General features: G+C 48.5%; 1 protein-coding gene across 16 annotated transcripts in view; it reads left to right on the top strand.

The window, feature by feature from the left end:
• The window catches only part of Cacna1g (calcium voltage-gated channel subunit alpha1 G), a 64745-nt gene extending 63165 nt beyond the window's left edge, over positions 1 to 1580 (top strand). For all 16 annotated transcript variants that reach the window (XM_006971974.4, XM_006971977.4, XM_006971969.4 and 13 more), the window contains one exon: positions 524 to 1580. In XM_006971974.4, the coding sequence (XP_006972036.1) occupies positions 524 to 1255 (732 nt within the window). In that variant the 3' untranslated portion in view covers positions 1256 to 1580. The remainder of the gene's footprint in view (positions 1 to 523) is intronic.
• Positions 1581 to 18217: the final 16637 nt, after the last annotated feature.

Here is an 18217-nt window from a genome sequence, read left to right as displayed (position 1 = left end):
CCGTCAGATCACCGCAGCCACAGGTTCTAGCTGCAAGGTGCTTGCGTGGGTTGCAGCGGGGAATCCAGAAGAGGCAAGGGTTAGTTTTATTTGAAGTGGATTGCCAGGCACTCATCACAGAAAACCCATGCTCAGAAGAGTGAGGGACACTTGTTGGGAAGGGTATTCAAGGCCAAGGGAATACCTGCCTTGCTCTCCCTAAAGGCTAGAGGCACAAAGAGGCCAGCTTGGGAAGCAGAGTTCTTTCTGGCCTCCCAGGGCCCAAAGCCTGAAGCGTTCCTCCTGCAGGATTTAGGAAAGTGGAGCACAGAGGACCCGAGAAAAGGGTTGGTGGTTGAAGTGGGAGAGACATGAACCACAGAGCTCAGAGGGCTCACGGCCCCCTTCTCTCAATAAGAGAAGTTAATAGGGTGGTCCTGCAGCTTCGTGGGGGGGGGGTCTGGAACACCCAGCCTGACAGAAAGATTATAAGACAATCCATGTTGGAAATCCCTGCGTTGAGCCCTGCACCCACTCCCTACAGGCAGCAATAAGGACTGACTCCCTGGACGTGCAGGGCCTGGGTAGCCGGGAAGACTTGCTGTCAGAGGTGAGTGGGCCCTCCTGCCCTCTGACCCGATCCTCATCCTTCTGGGGCGGGTCGAGCATCCAGGTACAGCAACGGTCTGGCAGCCAGAGCAAGGTCTCCAAGCACATCCGCCCGCTAGCCCCTTGCCCAGGCCTGGAACCGGGCTGGGCCAAGGACCCTCCAGAGACCAGAAGCAGCTTAGAGCTGGACACGGAGCTGAGCTGGATTTCAGGAGACCTCCTGCCCAGCAGCCAGGAGGAACCCCTGTCCCCACGGGACCTGAAGAAATGCTACAGTGTCGAAGCCCAGAGCTGCCGGCGCAGGCCTGGATCCTGGCTAGATGAACAGAGAAGACACTCCATTGCGGTCAGCTGCCTGGACAGCGGCTCCCAACCCCGCCTATGTCCAAGCCCCTCAAGTCTGGGGGGCCAACCTCTTGGGGGCCCTGGGAGCCGGCCTAAGAAAAAACTCAGCCCACCCAGTATCTCTATAGATCCCCCGGAGAGCCAGGGCCCTCGGCCCCCATGTAGTCCTGGTGTCTGCCTCAGGAGGAGGGCGCCATCCAGTGACTCCAAGGATCCCTCGGCCTCGGGCCCCCTTGACGGCACGGCTTCCTCACCCTCCCCAAAGAAAGATGCGCTGAGTCTCTCTGGTTTGTCCTCTGACCCAACAGACCTGGACCCCTGAGTCCTACCCACTCTCCCCGACACCTTTCTCTACTGGGTGCAGATCCTAGCTCCGCCTCCTGGGCAGTGTTTCTGGAAAGTCCCACGTGCACAGAGAGGCGCTTCGCCCGCCTTCTTTAGTGGCTGGGGGATCACAAGCGGGACTTCCAGAGAGTCTGAAGAGAGCACAGCCCTGGCACCACCGCCTCCGAGAAGAAAGAGAGAGAGAGACAGAAGAAGCCCAGTCTGGCAGAGGCTCCCGACACCAGGAGCTGTTGGGAGAAAGCAATACGTTTGTGCAGAATCTCTATGTATATTCTATTTTATTAAATTAATTGAATCTAGTATATGCCGGATGTACGACATTTTGTGACTGAAGAGACTTGTTTCCTTCTACTTTTATGTGTCTCAGAATATTTTTGAGGCGAAGGCGTCTGTCTCTTGGCTATTTTAACCTAAAATAACCAGTCTAGTTATATTCCCTCTTCTTGTAAAGCACAAGCAGGGACCGTGAGTGCATTACAACCCAACAGTGGCCCATCTTCAGTGGAAAGCGAGAACCATTTTGGAAACTGTCATGTAACTTATTTTCTCCTTTAACCTCGTCATCGTTTTCTGTAGGGGGAAAAAAAAGAGAAAAAGAGAAAAAAAATGAGATTTTACAAATGAAATGGAACCTTTTTATATATACATACATACATATCTATATATCTATATATCTATATAAAATAAAGTAATTTTCCAAAATAAAAAGCTAATCACAGTCCAGAGTAAAAGCAAAGGGGATGATGGAGAGTTAGGTGTGATCAGATGGCCATGGGGTGTGGGGAGTGGGTGGTGGGGAGGAAAGAATCGGGGCTGCCTTTGTGTGTGTACAGGGAGGGGGGGTGCGTGTGTGTTTGTGTGTGTTGAGTGTGTGTGTGTGTGTGTGTGTGTGTGTGTGTGTGCGCGTGCTTTGGTATGCATATGAGCTGTGTGTCTGAGAGAGGAGGAGCTCAAATGCCCATCCCGAGACGGCCTCCATCCTTGCCCCTCCCCACCAGCATGGGAAGAAGAGAACCCTGTGCCTGGTAGGGCGGGGTGGCAGGGGCTTCTGTTTTTCTATCAAAGCTTTATCGCATCCTCTGAGCCAGGCAGCTCGGGGAATGTGAGTAATTCCAGATTAATTCTTATTTCTGCTGACAGCTATCAGCCGCACATTGAAAGCTGGAAATTGGCATAATGAAGCTGTTTTGGTTAATGGGGCCAATGGAGGCTGGGAGGCAGCCTCAGCTGCTGCGGATCTAAAGCAAAGGGCTGGTGGGGGAGGGGCAGGTGCTTCTGGGTTTTCCTGCCCCAGTCTTCCACCCTGGCATTTGCCACACTTTGGCTGGGTGGTGACCTGAGGTGTCTCATCTACCTGCCCTCCGATATGGAGATTAATCTGTGTAAAGAGAGCAGGTTGTCCCCTCCCAAGGATGAATGAGATTGTGGGGATCAGGGCTGGAGACATCTGATGAGGATGCAGGGTTGGTGGTGGCCAGAAAACTGAGCTAGGAAGCCGACTCCCTGAGGGGTGATGAATGATACAAGCAAGGTGCTTACATGGTCTGCTGCTGCTTGCCCAGTGGGAGGGAGCTAGAGGAGAGGGAAGTGGGGGGAAAGGCCACCAGGACAGGGGGGCAGGGGTGGGGGGAGCCGCCTGACCTAGAGTCGCCTTGCTGGTGCTACTGCTGGCGATAGTCTCTTGGTTGAAGTCCTAGTACCAAGAGGGAGTAACTATAGACACAGCCAGCCTCAAACATCTGTCCTATTTCCATTCCTTTGAACATCCCTGCCCCTCTTAAGTCAGCTCTGTGTGCCTGCATGAGTGTGTGTGTGTGTGTGTGTGTGTTCATGCTCTGGAGTAGAACTCAAACCCAAGCTTTTTCCGTGTATTTGAAGCAGCACTCTTCCTACCACTGAGCTGCACTTCCAGCCCTGGATCGGATTCTTGAAACCTCAGCGACATCCCTCACTCACAGCCCCCATCTGCACCAGCAGCTGGGGGCCCAGTGCCAGGCTGCTGCTGGTTGCCGGTTGCTGGGAGGCTGGACCTGCAGGCATCCATCCTCTGGCCTATTTCCTAAGCCGAGAGAGCTTTTCTGATTGCTCTATTGGGCAGAAATGATACCACTCATTGAAGCAAACACCTGGTTTGATCTTCCTAGGGTGTATGATAGTGCCAAGCTCTAATCCCTCTAGCCCACTCGGCTGAAGAAAGGGGGTGCTTGTAGAAGCTGGCTTTTCTTTTCTTTTTTTCTTTTTCTTTTTCTTTCTCTCTCTCTCTCTCTCTCTCTCTCTCTCTCTCTCTCTCTCTCTCTTTCGGGGGGAAGCTGTACAAAATTCCTAGAGTTTTGCCACCTGGATCTGGAGATTAAGCTTTTAGATGTTTGTAAAATTCTATAGCTGTCTGTGCCTTAGAGATAGGAGGTTTGGGAAGGGGTTGTTCTGGGATTCCCCCTTCTCTTAGTGGTTAGAAGAGTCTGGGTCGAGGGGAAGCAGAAAGCTGAACCCTCTCCCCCTCTCCCCTCACCCAGACCTCCCTCACCCCCTGCCCCCCCCCCCACGCCTCTGTGAATGCACAGCAGTGCAGTAATGCCGTAGTGTCGCATGAGGTAATACATAGCATGTCTAATTCTTCCTAACACCCCCTCCCCTGCTTCTCCCTTCCCAAGAAGGACTAAGGAAGCTTGCTTGGGGTCACACTGAGCATGCTTTAGAGTTGCTTTCCAGAGATCTACTGTGAGCCACCCGGCGAGAGGACAAAGCCCCCCTCTCCCACCCCACCCCATCGTGGACCTGAGCATGTCTCTGGCAGGAAGCAATGTCTACGGGGCATCTGCTGTGGGCATATTAATGGCAGAGTCAAGGTGGGTATTTTTTTTTGTTGGGGGGGAGTCTTGTAACCACTCTGCCAACAGTGTGAAGTCTTTATCGGCCAGACATGGGGACGCTTGTCTGTAATCTCAGTCCTTGGGAGGTGGAAGCAGAAAGATCAGGATTACAAGGTCATCCTTCACTGCATAGTAAATTGGAGACCAGCTTGGACTCCATGACACTCCCTGTCAAAAACAAACCAACAAAAACCATCAACAAAACAACAGCATCGCTGATAAAAAGAAACCCTCATTGCGAGGGTTTGGAAGTGAAGAGGCTGCTGCCCGAGGAGGTTGATGATCTCCGGGAATTGGGGCTCGGGAGGCAGCAGGTCTTTGGTTAGGACCTCCAAGGCAGGCTTGGAACTGCCCAGGGGTTTCTGAGATGGTGCGTTTGGAAATGAGAACATCTATCTCCCTGGGTGTTTTGTCTCCATTCAGTCTTCTCCCTGGGGTTCAAAGAGGAAATTGTGTCAAGAGCACCTCAGGCGTGGCTGCTGCGGCTTCCTCCACCCCCAAGGCTCCAGGAAAAGGCCTGTCTGGGGGTGGGGAGCTGGGAAGAGGAGTGATCTGAGCTGGTGCTAAAAACAAACCTGAAGCTCACACACAGTCTCTCACTCACTCCTCCAAACGCTTAAGCGAGGGAAGCACCCGGCTAGCATTTTTCCAGGCGGCAGCAGCTCCAGAGAGGTTAAGGGACTTACCTGAGGTCACGCAGCCAGAATTTGGCAGAGTTGGGATTTGACTCCAGGGCTGGCTGGCCCCTCTGCAGCCTCCACCACCTCAGTCTATCCTCCTCGAGGAGAGAATGGGAAGTGATGGGAAGAACCATGCTCACAAAAGGAAGAGTTGGCTAGGAGGCGAGGGGGCCCGTTCTTAAAGCAGGCGCATTTGGTTTCTAGAAATGTACATGTGATCTCCGTGTGGCATACTTGGTGGATTAGAGAGGTCCACAGCCTCCCACCTGGTGAGATCCTAGCCTCCAACGTGATCTCAGCCATAGGGATGGTGGGGGCGTCCTTTAACTCTGGGTGATTTCCAGGAACTCCACGCAGATGCAGGTTCTGTAGTCAGGCCAGGTTTCCAGGCAACACCCTTCCCTAGAATGGCTTTGCTCTTTGAAACCCTGGCACCTGCTCCCCAGCCTCCACAGTCTCCACCCTCTCCTTTCCTGTCCCCACCTAGGCCTCTGCCCACTTTCCAAATAAGCTTCGGCTGCACCTTCAAACACTCGCCCCACCCGTCACAGCCTGGTGCCCTATGGTCTCTTTCCTTCTCCCCTGGCCTGCTGAGCTGCGCACCTGCCCACCCCTGTGGTGACAGCGTAGTGAGGGCGTCAGACACCACATGGCAGCACCAAGCACTCTTGGCTGGTGCCACCCGAGGTCTCTTCTGAAGAGGGATGAATCCAGGGAGAAGATACCAACCTCGATGGATCCTTCCACAGACAAAAGCACTGTTAAACTCCCCAAGGGGAATCGGCTCACGGTGCAGAACTTGTCTGTGGGGAAGCCCGGACTGGAATATGCCGTCTGGATGCTGGGGAGCCACAGCTGGGTGGAAAGGGAGGGTGAGCCCCTAGTGCCAATAATGGCTCCTGAGGCCAATGAACGAATCCCAGACAGACATGGCATGGAGGAGAGAGGACTCAGGGAAGGTTAGTTGTGGACTGGTCTCACCTACAGGGCAGGATAAGGTACATCAAGAAATGAGCTGCTCGGTAACCTCCAGGAGGGAATTCTGCTACAAACTCTCCCCTCCGCATGCCTTAGCCCCTATCTCAATGTAGGAGCTTGGCCGAGGCCCACAGGGCCTATTAATTATTACTTTGAAAAATCTAGGATCAGATACAGTAGTCAATCCCTCACCTGCATACCAATTAGACCGGGTGCAGGCGGGGGCAGAGGGCAACCTTGCCGAGACTGGGATGGGACCAGGAGGCTCCAACTAGGCTGAAGTCTGCAGGAAACAGGCCTGCTGCTGGGGAAGACAGAAGAGGGAGGCAGGGTGTGTGCTGGAACATAATTGGGGGGTTCCCAGACTTCAAGGGGTTTTTAAAGGAGCAACACAAGGAGGCGGGGACAGCATCCCTTTTTTTCACGCGGTCCCTTTAGTTAGCTCCACCCTGCCCTGCCCCCAGGCATCATTTCCTGTGCCTAGATCTCCCTGTCTCCTCTGCCCTGCTTTCTAGCCCCTGTTCTGCATTTGCAGTGATCTTTTCACGCCATTTTTTTTCCCCCAGAAAATCCCTGGTGCCCGGCTGCCTCGAGATGTTCTCTGGTGCACATGCATCGCCCATCTAGTCTGGAGTCACAGCCAGGTGGAAAGGGAGGGCGAGGCATTGGTCACCCCATTATGTTCCCCTCTGAGCCTCAGCTCAAACCACATGACTTTGCTGCTCCTTTGAGCAGCTTTTTGGGTAGAAACATCTTGGTTCTGAAAACTCAAAAGCCGAGTGGGCCGGCCGTGCGCACTTGGGGGACTGATCCTCGTTACATGGTAGCCTACCTGTCTGAGAACTGCTGTTGAAAATTTCCCTTTACAGATCAAACTTTCACCCAAACCGTAACAAATTAACCGTGTTCTATGAAATTATTTATAGCTCTATATTCCTTCTGTTAACAGGCTGTGTGCTCAACCTGTTCAGAATTACCTTCTAAGATTGTAGTCAGCATTGCTATGCTTTAGACATTCCAATGTACCGTGTGCCCTATTTCTCCTTTGGGAATCTTTTACGCCCATGACTCAAAACAACGGATGTGTATGGAAGAAGTGATAACCAGGTCTGAGGCCATTTGCTGGAAGCACTGGCACAGTGAAAGCCACATCACTCCCCACACCCCCAGTAGGTGGGTATAGATTCATAATATCTGATTCTGGCTTTGTGTGGCTGTCCTGAGTCAGTAGGGCCAGAAAGAGTTTTCTCCCTGTGAGACCCCGTAAAATAAATGAAGACAAAGACTCCTCACTCCTACGGTTACCGGATTTGTCGTGCTGTTCAATTTGGAAAGGACGGCCTCTGTTCAGCATCTACTTCTTAGGGTCTCTTAGATGAGGTTGCTCTTTCAGACGAGACTTCTATTAGATTAGGAGAGGAAAGACCAAAACCCCTCTCAATACATGAAGGCCCACTCTTGTGTAAAGCTCCCCAAGAGTTAGTCTTTCCTCTTTCGCGTGCCATAGCCACGTGTGGAGCCTTGTGGGAGGAAGCGTTCTTTTGAGCACTGCACAAGTCTGGAGGAAACGGCCAAAGGCAGCAGCCCCAGCCGGCCGCTTGAGTTGGTAAGCGGGCAACAAGCACAGGGCTTTTCCCACGGGTGCTAAGTAAACCAGGCTCCTTCCTGCCAGCCTGATCTACTCTGGCTTTGGCCTTCACTCTGCGGGGCTCTGTCCCCTGAATTTAGAGCTCACACACACAATGAATGACTCTGCTTACAAGAATCAGAACTGAGACATCTTTAAAACGAATTTATGAGCTTTTAAGCATTATTCAGAAGTATTGCCCTTGGTATCCTGACCATGGGATGCTTGATTTGGAAACTTGCAGGGGGGTGGGGGGGTGGGGGGTGGGGGGGTGGGATGCTGAGGAGGATTGGTAACCAGTTATGCTGTTGCATAGGACAGGTCCAACAGAAACACCTAATTCTTTGGAACCATATTAGGTGAGCTATAGAATTTTTTTTTTTTTTTTTTTTTTTTTTTTTTTTTTTTTTTTTTTGAGACAGGGTTTCTCTGTGTAGTTTTGGCCCCTGTCCTGGATCTCGGATCTCGCCCTGTAGACCAGGCTGGAGATCCGCCTGCCTCTGCCTCCCGAGTGCTTGGATTAAAGGCGTGCGCCACCACCGCCCGGCTGAGCTATAGAATCTTATCAACAGAAAAAAAAGGGGGGAACTTCTGGAAAAACCACCACCTACTAAAACTGGTGCGCCCCCGAGTTTTCTGCCAATTAGTAATCCGTATACACAAAGTTCCTTCCAAAAATGCCTTGAAGAGGCTTCTCAAAGAGGAGAATTTTTAACTGCATACCCTATCTTTAGAGAAGACAGTTCCCAGCCATGAAGTGCTCTTACTTTCCTGCTTAAAGATCTAAAAAAGAGCATTATAGAGCCAGGTAGTGGTGATGCAAGCCTTTAATCCCAGCACTCAGGAGGCAAAGGCAGGTGGATCTCTGTGAGTTCTAGGACAGTCAGGGTTACACAGTGAAACCCTGCCTCAAAAGATAAATAAATAAATAAATAAATAAATAAATAAATAAATAAATAAATAAATAAATAAATAAATAAATAAGAGTATTATAGAGAATGGAGGCCAAGGCTATTTTTACCAGGGAATAATAGATGTTATAGCAAATACATGTGAAATGATGCCTTTTGACTGGCAAGCCCTTATGGAAACAATTCTTTTTTGTGGTTGTTGTTGTTGTTGTTGTTTTTCAAGACAGGGTTTCTCTGCGTAGTTTTGGTGCCTGTCCTGGAACTCACTCTGTAGACCAGGCTGGCCTCGAACTCACAGAGATCTGCCTGGCTCTGCCTCCTGAGTGCTGGGATTAAAGGCATGCACCACCACCGCCCGGCTTGGAAACAATTCTTGCCACTGCTCAATATAGTTTATAGTTCCAGAGATGAATGGACAGAGGGATGGATGATGGATGGATGGATGGATGGATGGATGGATGGATGGATGGATGGATGGATGGATGCTACCCTATTGCTGCTCATAATCAAAGGCAGCAACCCTCTCTAAATATTATTTAGGATCAGTTAACCAGACAAGGAAACTTTGAAACTAGCTCTACAGCTTACCAACACTCTGGTTAATAAACAGATTAGTAGAACCTCTGCCAGGACGTGGAACAAGATCCCTGACCAAAACACTCTTTCAGAGTCTTCCTCCACTACGGACAAAAGCCCACAGAGCCTATATGAATGAGCCTTAATTGTCCTCAACAAGCTATAGAGTGACAGACAAGAAGGTGGTCCCTCACACCTTTCATTAGTTTATGAAATGCAGATTTTGGCTGCAAGAATCTTCCTCATTCCAGAGTACTTGCAGTCAGTGCTTGCACTGGCTAGGTTTATGTCAACTTGAAACAAGCTGGAGTCATTAGAGAGGTGGGAGCCCCAACTGAGAAAATGCCTCCATAAGATTAGGTTGCAGGCAAACCTGTTTCTTAACTAGTGATGGATCGGAGAGGGCCCAACCATTGTGGGTGGGACCCCCTCCTGGGCTGGTGGTCCTGGGTGCTGTAAGAAAGCAGGCTGAGCAAGCCATGGGGAGCAAGCCAGTAAGCAGCACTCCTCCATGAGGTCTGCATCAGCTCCTGCCCTCCAAGTTCCTACCCTGTTTGAGCTCCTGTCTTGACTTCCTTCTATAAGGAATAGGGACGTGGAAGTGTGAGGAAATAAACCCTTTCTTCCCCCAGTTGCTTTTGGTCATAGTGTTTCATCCCAGGAATAGAAACTAAGGCAGCATGCCATCCATGCTCTTGCTGATCTGGTCAAAGCATGCCCGCATGCTCGCACCGAGGAGCACAAAGCCCAAATTCTAGAAGCAGCTCTTGAAACCTCCTGCATGCTTTAGACATGGGAACAAAGGCCATTTGCAGAAACATGTTAGATAAACAAATACAAATAAACCTCATCCTGGTAGACCCACCTCTAAAATATGCCCAAAGTATAACAAGGGTTTTTCCCTAGGCCAGTCAGCGTCGTTCTAAACTGGATAAAGAAGGTGATCCAGTTTTGGAAACGGGGAAATGAGCCCCAAGGGCACTACAGAAGACATAAACCAGCCCGCTGACACCCCCAGCTTGGAAGCCCAGAGTTTCCTCCCCTGTACTGCCTCCCAGCTGCCAGGAGCACAGCCAGCTGTAACCATGGCTAGTTTTCTTGATTCTGGCCTTTTGAAACATTCCATCTGGCTACACCCCTAACCCTAAGACAGTAAGATCAACACTATTAAAAATGACTCAACATTAGATGTAGCCTTAGCTAAAGGTATAAAATTAGGTGTAAGAGGGAAAGTAATGAGACTCCCCACAGACTCCGGGGATTCCCTCCTACAAAATGTTTTGACTAAATTTTAGGTGAATCAAATTGGATTACGAAGAGAGTTTTATTTGCCCAGATGTTACTGATTCAAATCACGCAGGTCAAAATTGTATAATGGTGCACTCCCAGCTATTCCAAGAAATTCCAGCATTCACTCAGTTGGAGCAATTGATTATTATACTTTATCTAACACCACAAACTTGTGATGATTATTGACAAAATCAAGGCCTTGATTCCTCAGATGCATGTTGGACTCAGCTGATGTCTCTTAACAAACCTTATATTTGTCAACCAGCTCCCCATAACTGGCATTATCAACACAGGGGATCATGTTTCTATTGTAGCTGAACAATCCTGTCCCTCTAATTATGCTTAGATCTTCAGTTTTAGATACCCAAGGAGGGGATGGCGAAAGACCTCTGTGGTGATATTGTGTTCCCCAATATATCATGCACCCTATTAAGTTTATCTGGGGTCAGAGAACAGAACAGCCACTAGATAGACATAGAGGCCAGAAAATGGTGGCACTCACACCTTTAATCCTAGCCTTCTGGAGGCAGAGATCCACCCAGATCTCTGTGAGTTCAAAGCCTCACTGGAGACAGCCAGACATGGTGACTTGTGCCTTTAATCCAGGAAGTAATGGCAGAAAGCAGAAAGGTATATAAGGCGTGAAAACCAGGAATTAGAGCTGGTTAAGCGCTTAGGCTTTTAGCAGCAGTTCAGCTGAAATTCATTCCGGATGAGGACTCAGAGGCTTCCAGTCTGAGGAAACAGGATCAGCTGAGGAATTGGCGAGGTGAGGCTGTGGCTTGTTCTGCTTCTCTGATCTTTCAGCGTTCACCCCAATACTTGGCTTCAGGTTTGTTCTTATTAATAAGACCATTTAAGATTCATGCTACAGACCTCTCCTACCAAGTGTAGATTCCTTATGTGCTGCTATCCAGAATCCAAGTGCATATTCCAACCCTCTCCATTATCCTTAACCTTCTTCCCTTGGGGAACAAGACCTCCTGTTTTACTGGGGTTGTAGCAACTCTGTACTTGAACCTTCTTTTTTCTAAGAGCCACTAAAAAAATACCTTACCCAAGCTTTCTTGGATAAAAGATCCCCCCATTTGGGTAAATCTGTGACCCATTAAAGGGGACAACAAAATTAAACATTCACATCACCTACTCCTATTTTCTGTATTCCCAAGGAATCTGGTAAATGGAGGCTTTTATATGATTTCTGTGCCACTAATGCTCATCGGCACCCCTTTAGTGTCCTTCAGCCAGGAGTTCCCTCTCCTACCATAGTCCCTCAAGCTACAATGTTATTATTATTATATTTTTATTATGGTTGTTTCCATGATAGGGTTTCTCTATGTAGTTCTGGCTGTCCTAGAACTTGCTCTGTAGACCAGGCTGGCCTTAAACTCAAAGATCCTCCTGCCTCTTCCTCTCGAGTACTGAGATTAAAGGCATGTGCCACTACGGCTCCATATTATTATTATTTATTTTAAGATTTTTTTTGTCCCTTTACACTCTGATGCTAAAGATGTGCTTTTTCAGCACCTACTCTTTGTAATCAAGCAACTATGTCTTGCTTTCAGTGGAATATTCTTCCCCAAGTATGACCAATAGCCCCACCTTCTGCCAATGGTAGCCTAACAGGGCAGTGTACCCTTTTAGAACAAATGTTCCACACAGCTATTGTGGACATACTGTTACTCATCCTTCCATTAAACTTTCCTGGTTATTCTGTTCCAAGAAAGACAATGTTGAGTTCTCTTCAACGGCTCTCAAGCAGTATCAATGGGAGTCTGCCTTACTTGGGAATTTCCTACGCAGCTTTCTCACCTTTTCGATTCTCTTAAAGGAGCCGCTGACTCACACTGGCCTCACACTCCAACTTCCTGCATTGCGGCAATCACAATTACTCATTCCAGGTCTGCAACAAAGACAACTTTTTCACAGACACTTAGATTTTAGGGTAGCCACTGGACAATTAACTTCCCCTATCGGCATTTTAAAACAGTTGTTTCTTCCCAGTATACCTTAGCAAAACATTTTCACTCAAAAACATGTCTACTCAGCAGTCACTCTTACTCGGGGCAGAACCAGAACTACCTAACTCACTGGACGAGACCCTGGTATTCTTTATGCTTCTGTATCTCAAGACAGTCTCAACTTTCTCTCACAGACCTCAGAAGAGTGGCAATAACTTTTACTGGGTTTTTTGAGGGGCACAATTCTCCCTTCATCTCCCTTCCTATAAAGATTCTGTGGAGCTGGGCGGCAGTGGCACACAACTTTAATCCCAGCACTCAGGACGCAGAGCCAGGCGGATCTCTGTGAGTTCGAGGCCAGCCCGGTCTACAGAGCGAGATCCAGGACAGGCACCAAAACTACACAGAGAAACCCTGTCTTGGGGGGGAAAAGATTCTGTGGAATTACATTACTTTCCTTACAGGCCTGTTCTCCCACAAGTACACATCCTATTTCTGGTGCATTTATCATTTCTCAGATGGAGTCAATATATCAGGCAAAGAAGCCGGCCCATGGTGTGATGATGCTGGAATATGGCACTCTTGTTACCCCCAAAATAGTCCCCACCCAATGGGCAGAACTTTCGTTTCCCTTTATGCCTTCAAACAAATCCCTGCTCAGCCTTTCAATTTACAAACCGATTCTCACTATGTGGCTCAAGGCACCCCACTTTCATTTCAAGCTGTTATGGAGTTTATGACCCCTGGGAAAAGACCGTGGACTTAATTCAATTATAATTAAAGGATTTATTGATTAGCTGCTAGCAGGGCGACAGCCTTAAAGCCAAATCTCAGGCATGTGATAAAGCAAGGGTTTGGGGGAGGGATACTATTTTATTTTATTTTCTTATTTTGTATGGGTTTTTTGTTTGTTTTGAGACAGGGTTTCTCTGTGTAGCCCTGGCTGTCCTGGAACTTGCTCTGTAGACCAGGCTGGCCTCAAACTCACAGAGATCCGCCTGCCTCTGCCTCCCAAGGACTGGGACTACAGGTGTGTGCCACCACTACCCAGCAGAAAATGATTTTTTTTTTTTTTTTTTTTTTTTTTTGGTTTTGGTTTTTCCAGACAGGGTTTCTCTGTGTAGCTTTGCGCCTTTCCTGGAGCTTACTTGGTAGCCCAGGCTGGCCTCAAACTCACAGAGATCCGCCTGGCTCTGCCTCCCGAGTGCTGGGATTAAAGGCGTGTGCCACCACCGCCCAGCAGAAAATGATTTTTTAAAGGCAATAAACACAAGAAGACCTTCAGTATCTACAAAAGTAAGCAAAAACTAGTCAGCCAAGCTAAGTGGTCAAGGCGACCCATAATAATCCTTGGGTGTTCCATTAGCAAATTACAAAAGCCAAAAAAGCAGTTAGTCATATTTTAACAAGCAGATGGTCATGGCTGTATATTTCTGGGCCAGGGTCACTGATTCAAGGTTACTGGGAACTTATCTTCCAGGGACTGGGGTCAGAGATAAACATCTAGTGGGTACCAAGATGGATGTCTAGGATAAAACAGAGTTTCTTTCTTTCTTTCTTTCTCTCTCTCTCTCTCTCTCTCTTTCTTTCTTTCTTTCTTTCTTTCTTTCTTTCTTTCTTTTTTTTTTTTTTTTGTTTTTGTTTTTTTGAGACAGGGTTTCTCTGTGTAGTTTTGGTGCCTGTCCTGGATCTCTCTCTGTAGACCAGGCTGGCCTTGAACTCACAGAGATCCGCCTGGCTTTGTCTCCCAAGTGCTGGGATTAAAGGCCTGTGTCACTGGCACCCGGCAAAGTGGAGTTTCTTTAACCATCACAAAACCACCTTAGCTCACACCTCATACTTCTTGTAATCAGCATTTAGCTCTATCCAAAGCCTCCTTCACAGATGAATTCATCCTGTTTTGATTCCACACACTCAATGTCATGCCAAACGACTCCCTGCAAAAGGAAATCGTCATGCTGACCACTTTATCATGTCTCTTTCTCCAAGCCGCTTCCCCCCATCCCCTCTCTCATAGAGGAGCCAGTGAAAACAATTTCACTATTACAGATACAAGCTCAGCAAACTATCTGGTTCTACCATGACCGTCCGTCGGTTGTTGGGATCCTCCGTCAACCAGCCCGAGAGCAGCCAGCCAGTCCCTGGGATCTTTGTCCTCATGACCTTTGGCAACTGGGTGTAAATTCTTATACATTTCTTTGGTCATTTAGAAATTGTTGCCGTTTGCATGGATACTTCTTCAGGCTTTGTCTTGGCTACCTCTCAAACACAAGTGTCTGCTGGAGCTGTTTACAGACACTTATCAACTGCTCTCTCTGTAACCGGAGTCTCAAAACAAATTAAAACAAACAATGGTCCTGCATATAGAGCTAAAACTTTTCTCTCTTTTTAACAATTTCTGGAAATTTATATATATCTCGTGGCCTTCCTTATAATCCTCAAGGACGAGCCATAATTGAGCAAGCCCTTTTATTACTTAAAAAAAAAAAATCAAATATATAAACAAAAAGGTGGGGTAAGGGATTGGCTGCTCAGGAGCGACTTGCCAAAGCAACTTAAACTTTAAAAATTTTAAGTCATTCCTCTCAATTTCCCTCCCTAAAACTGCAGAAAAACAAAATCTTAAGAAGCAAGAGATTTGGGGGGTGGTTTGAGGGGAAAGGCTGGGGAGCAGGAGGAGGAAGGACAGGGGAATCTGTGGTTGGTACGTAAAGTGAATAGAAAATCTCTTAATAAAGCAAACAAATAAAAAGAAACAAGAGATTTTATAAAAACTGATGGTTTCGCTGGGCGGTGGTGGTGCATGCCCTTAATCTCAGCACTCAGGAGGCAGAGGCAAGTGGATCTCTGTGAGTTCGAGGCTAACCTGGGCTACAGACTGAATTTCACAAAAGGCTCAAAGCTGCACAGAGAAACGCTGTCTTGAAAAAAACTAAAAAGCAAACAAACTAATAGTTTCCTATAAACTCCCTCAAGAACCCAGCCTCTAGATGGATGCTGCTCTCTCCCTTCCCCATTGATCAGTTCCTGGGCTCTGTATCTGTGTGCATTCTCCTACAGGAGCTCTCTGGACCCCAGCGTGACTGATAAAGTCAGACCATGAGCTAGCACCCAAAGACAACAACCTGACAAATCCTACTGGATTTCAGTCCAATTGTGGCCTTGCTCACTTGCCTCCTGCTTGAAATGACTTTCCCAAAGAATGCCCAGAACTGAAGAAATACACCAAGAATTATGAGTAACTGTTTAGAAAGTTGACAAACATTCCCTGAGGACCCGGCCAAGCACTGCCCTGAGTGCCGAGGAATACTATGATAAATAAGATCCAGTCTCTCTACCCACGTCCACAGTCCTCTGGGAGGCAGGGGCTGCAATGGAGGGAAGAGACTTTGCTATGGCAGTAGACAGGTTCTCACACAGCTTAAACCAGCCTCACTCTCACTGTGTAGCTGGGGCAGGCCTTGAACTTGTGGTCTCTTATCTCTATCTCCCAAATTTACAGGTTTGTGCTACCGTATCCCGGTATCGACAGATATCTTGAAGGATGAACAGAGTTTGGTGGGTACAGAGAGAAGGGGAAGTTAGTCTGCAGAGCAGCTTGGAAGATGGGCTGGGGCAGGGGAGCAATAGCCAAGAGTCCAGGGAATGCATCCCGTCCAGGGAGCTGCCTGGAGCAGCCATGTGCAGAAGCTGCCTACAGGAGAAGAGGGCGCTTGGTAACTGTGCCAGATGAAGCTCTGAGGCCCTGGACAAACTCTGGGATGTCCCAAGGCCTGAGATCTCTTGCTCTGGTGAACCAATTAACCAAAAACAATGATGTCATACAAACACTATGCTTGTTCTTCAAGGACTGTGTGAAAGAGGTCACATTCCATAAGAGGCCAGGAAGGGGTGAGCATTTCCAGAGGTGGGGTAAGGCAAGGATCACCAGGGGACTGCATGTTGCCTTTGGAGCCTCCCACTCTGTATGGGGAGACAAGGGAAAGCAAGGTAGAATGGAAAGGCTGATGTCATGGAGGACAATGCTTTGCTCCAGTGATGAAGCCAGACTCCTGTCCTCAGATCAGAGAGCTAACCAGCAGACTCCACACTGACCTTGAGCTGGAAGGTCCCAGGGAATCAGAAAAGTCACCTGGGGGAAGCTCACCTCATAAAGGGTGCCAGAGGGAGGTCCCTTAGGCTCCTCAAGCCATGGCCAGACTCTAAGAGAGAGCCAGTAGTAAAATGCCAGGCAGGGGTGCCGGGAAAGTCATGTTCAAGGTTAATGGAAGGCTTACAGGCTGATTCCCAGATGCTCTGGTCCTAGGACCCTGGACCACAGAGTCCAGAGGGAGGGAGAGCTTCCGTGGCACGTTGCTCACTTTGCTGGTGGAACTAGTCCCAGAGACATGAGGGGCCTGTTAAGGTTACATGGTGCACCAAAGTTGCTACCTGAGGCATGGAGGAGAAGTAGAGATAATCAGTTGGTGGCTGCCTTCAGGACCTTCCAGACTAGCAAGACAGACAGACTCTTCACTATTATACGTAACCAAAAGCACACTGACAAGATATGAAAACTCCTACAGCCTTCTGTTCAGAGAGAAGGTTCGGGGAAGGCAGTGTGGGAGAGAAGAGGAAAAAAGGACAGAGGGCTGAGAGAATCTGCACAGGTCCCCAGGACAACCGCCTGGGAAGGGGGAACCTCATTCATCACTGCCCACCTCACTCTACAGACTCATCTCTATTCTGGCTTCCAGGACTTCCTGCTTGCCCAGAGGGGCAGGAGATGATCACTTCTGCACTATCCTACTGGGTTTCTTCAACATTTACACTGAACCCTAGGAGAATAGAAATACCCTGTCCTGTCTGGGAAACAAGCACTAAGGGAGGCCGACCACAACACACACACACACACACACACACACACACACACACACACCAAGAACTTGCAGATAGAGACAGAGGTAAATTAGACCAAGATTTCTGCTTAGCTCCAAGGAAGGTGGTTAGTTGAGAGCCTATTAGGGAAAAGAGAGATGGAGGGCATCCCAGCATAACCAAGCTGGGAAGGCTGTTTTGCAAACTGACAATGTGGAGGCTCAGCATTAAGATGAGGTTGCTAATATGGGGCTCTTCCTGAGGTCTCACCGCCCATCTCTACCATGGCCAGGCTGAAATAGAATTAACATGTCACATGCAATACATATGATCTATATATTTTTCTGTTGAATCCTCAGAAAAGCCAATGAGGAGGATTCTATCATGGTTATCCATATATTTTGTTTTGTCTTGGTTTGGTTTGGTTTTTCAAGACAGGGTTTCTCGGTGGTAACTTTGGAGTCTGTCCTGGAACTTGCTTTGTAGACCAGGCTGGCCTCGAACTCACAAAGATCCGCCTGCCTCTGCCTCCCCAGTGCTGAGATTAAAGGTGTGTGCCACCACTGCCTGGCTTGGTTATCCATACTTTTCCAGTGCAAAAGTGGTGTGCAGAAGTGTCCTGGGAAAGACGAGGGAGCCACAGCACTTCAGACGGCAGCAACTTAAGGGGACCACAAGGAAGCCACGCACCCATCTATTTTGTACCTGGGACCAACTTCATGCCTCACTCTCCTGCTGTACACATGCACAGTACACACATCACACATGTGGCTGGCATCTGTCAGTTGTCTCTGACAACTTGTGGGGAAGAGGGAGACTGGTTCCCCAAGCACTACACGTATTACAGATGATGAACCGAGATGATCCTGTATTTACAAAGTCAGAAGCGACCCTGCCTTTATAAAGGACTTCTTTTACAGCGAGAAGAGGGCTAAATGCCGCTCCAGGTCTACATGTGTTTCAGATCCCACTGGAAAACTGATGAAGACTCATTCCCAGGCCCATCAGCTTTGGGGACTAGAAACATGGGGGGCACTGGAAGGGACTAGGACTGTTAACTATCCGTCCTTACTCTACAGTTCCTTCCAGCGTTGCAATTTTTAGGTACCAGCAGTTTTACTGAGCTCGAGACCGTGTCGTAATCGCTGAGACAGACCGGGAGAACTTGACCAGAGGACCGGAGGGCGGG

This window comes from Peromyscus maniculatus, chromosome 8 (genome assembly GCF_049852395.1).
Source record: "Peromyscus maniculatus bairdii isolate BWxNUB_F1_BW_parent chromosome 8, HU_Pman_BW_mat_3.1, whole genome shotgun sequence".
In the NCBI taxonomy this organism is placed as follows: Eukaryota; Metazoa; Chordata; class Mammalia; order Rodentia; family Cricetidae; genus Peromyscus; species Peromyscus maniculatus.
Note: the sequence above shows the minus strand (reverse complement) of the source record. Positions and strands in the feature narration are given on the sequence as shown.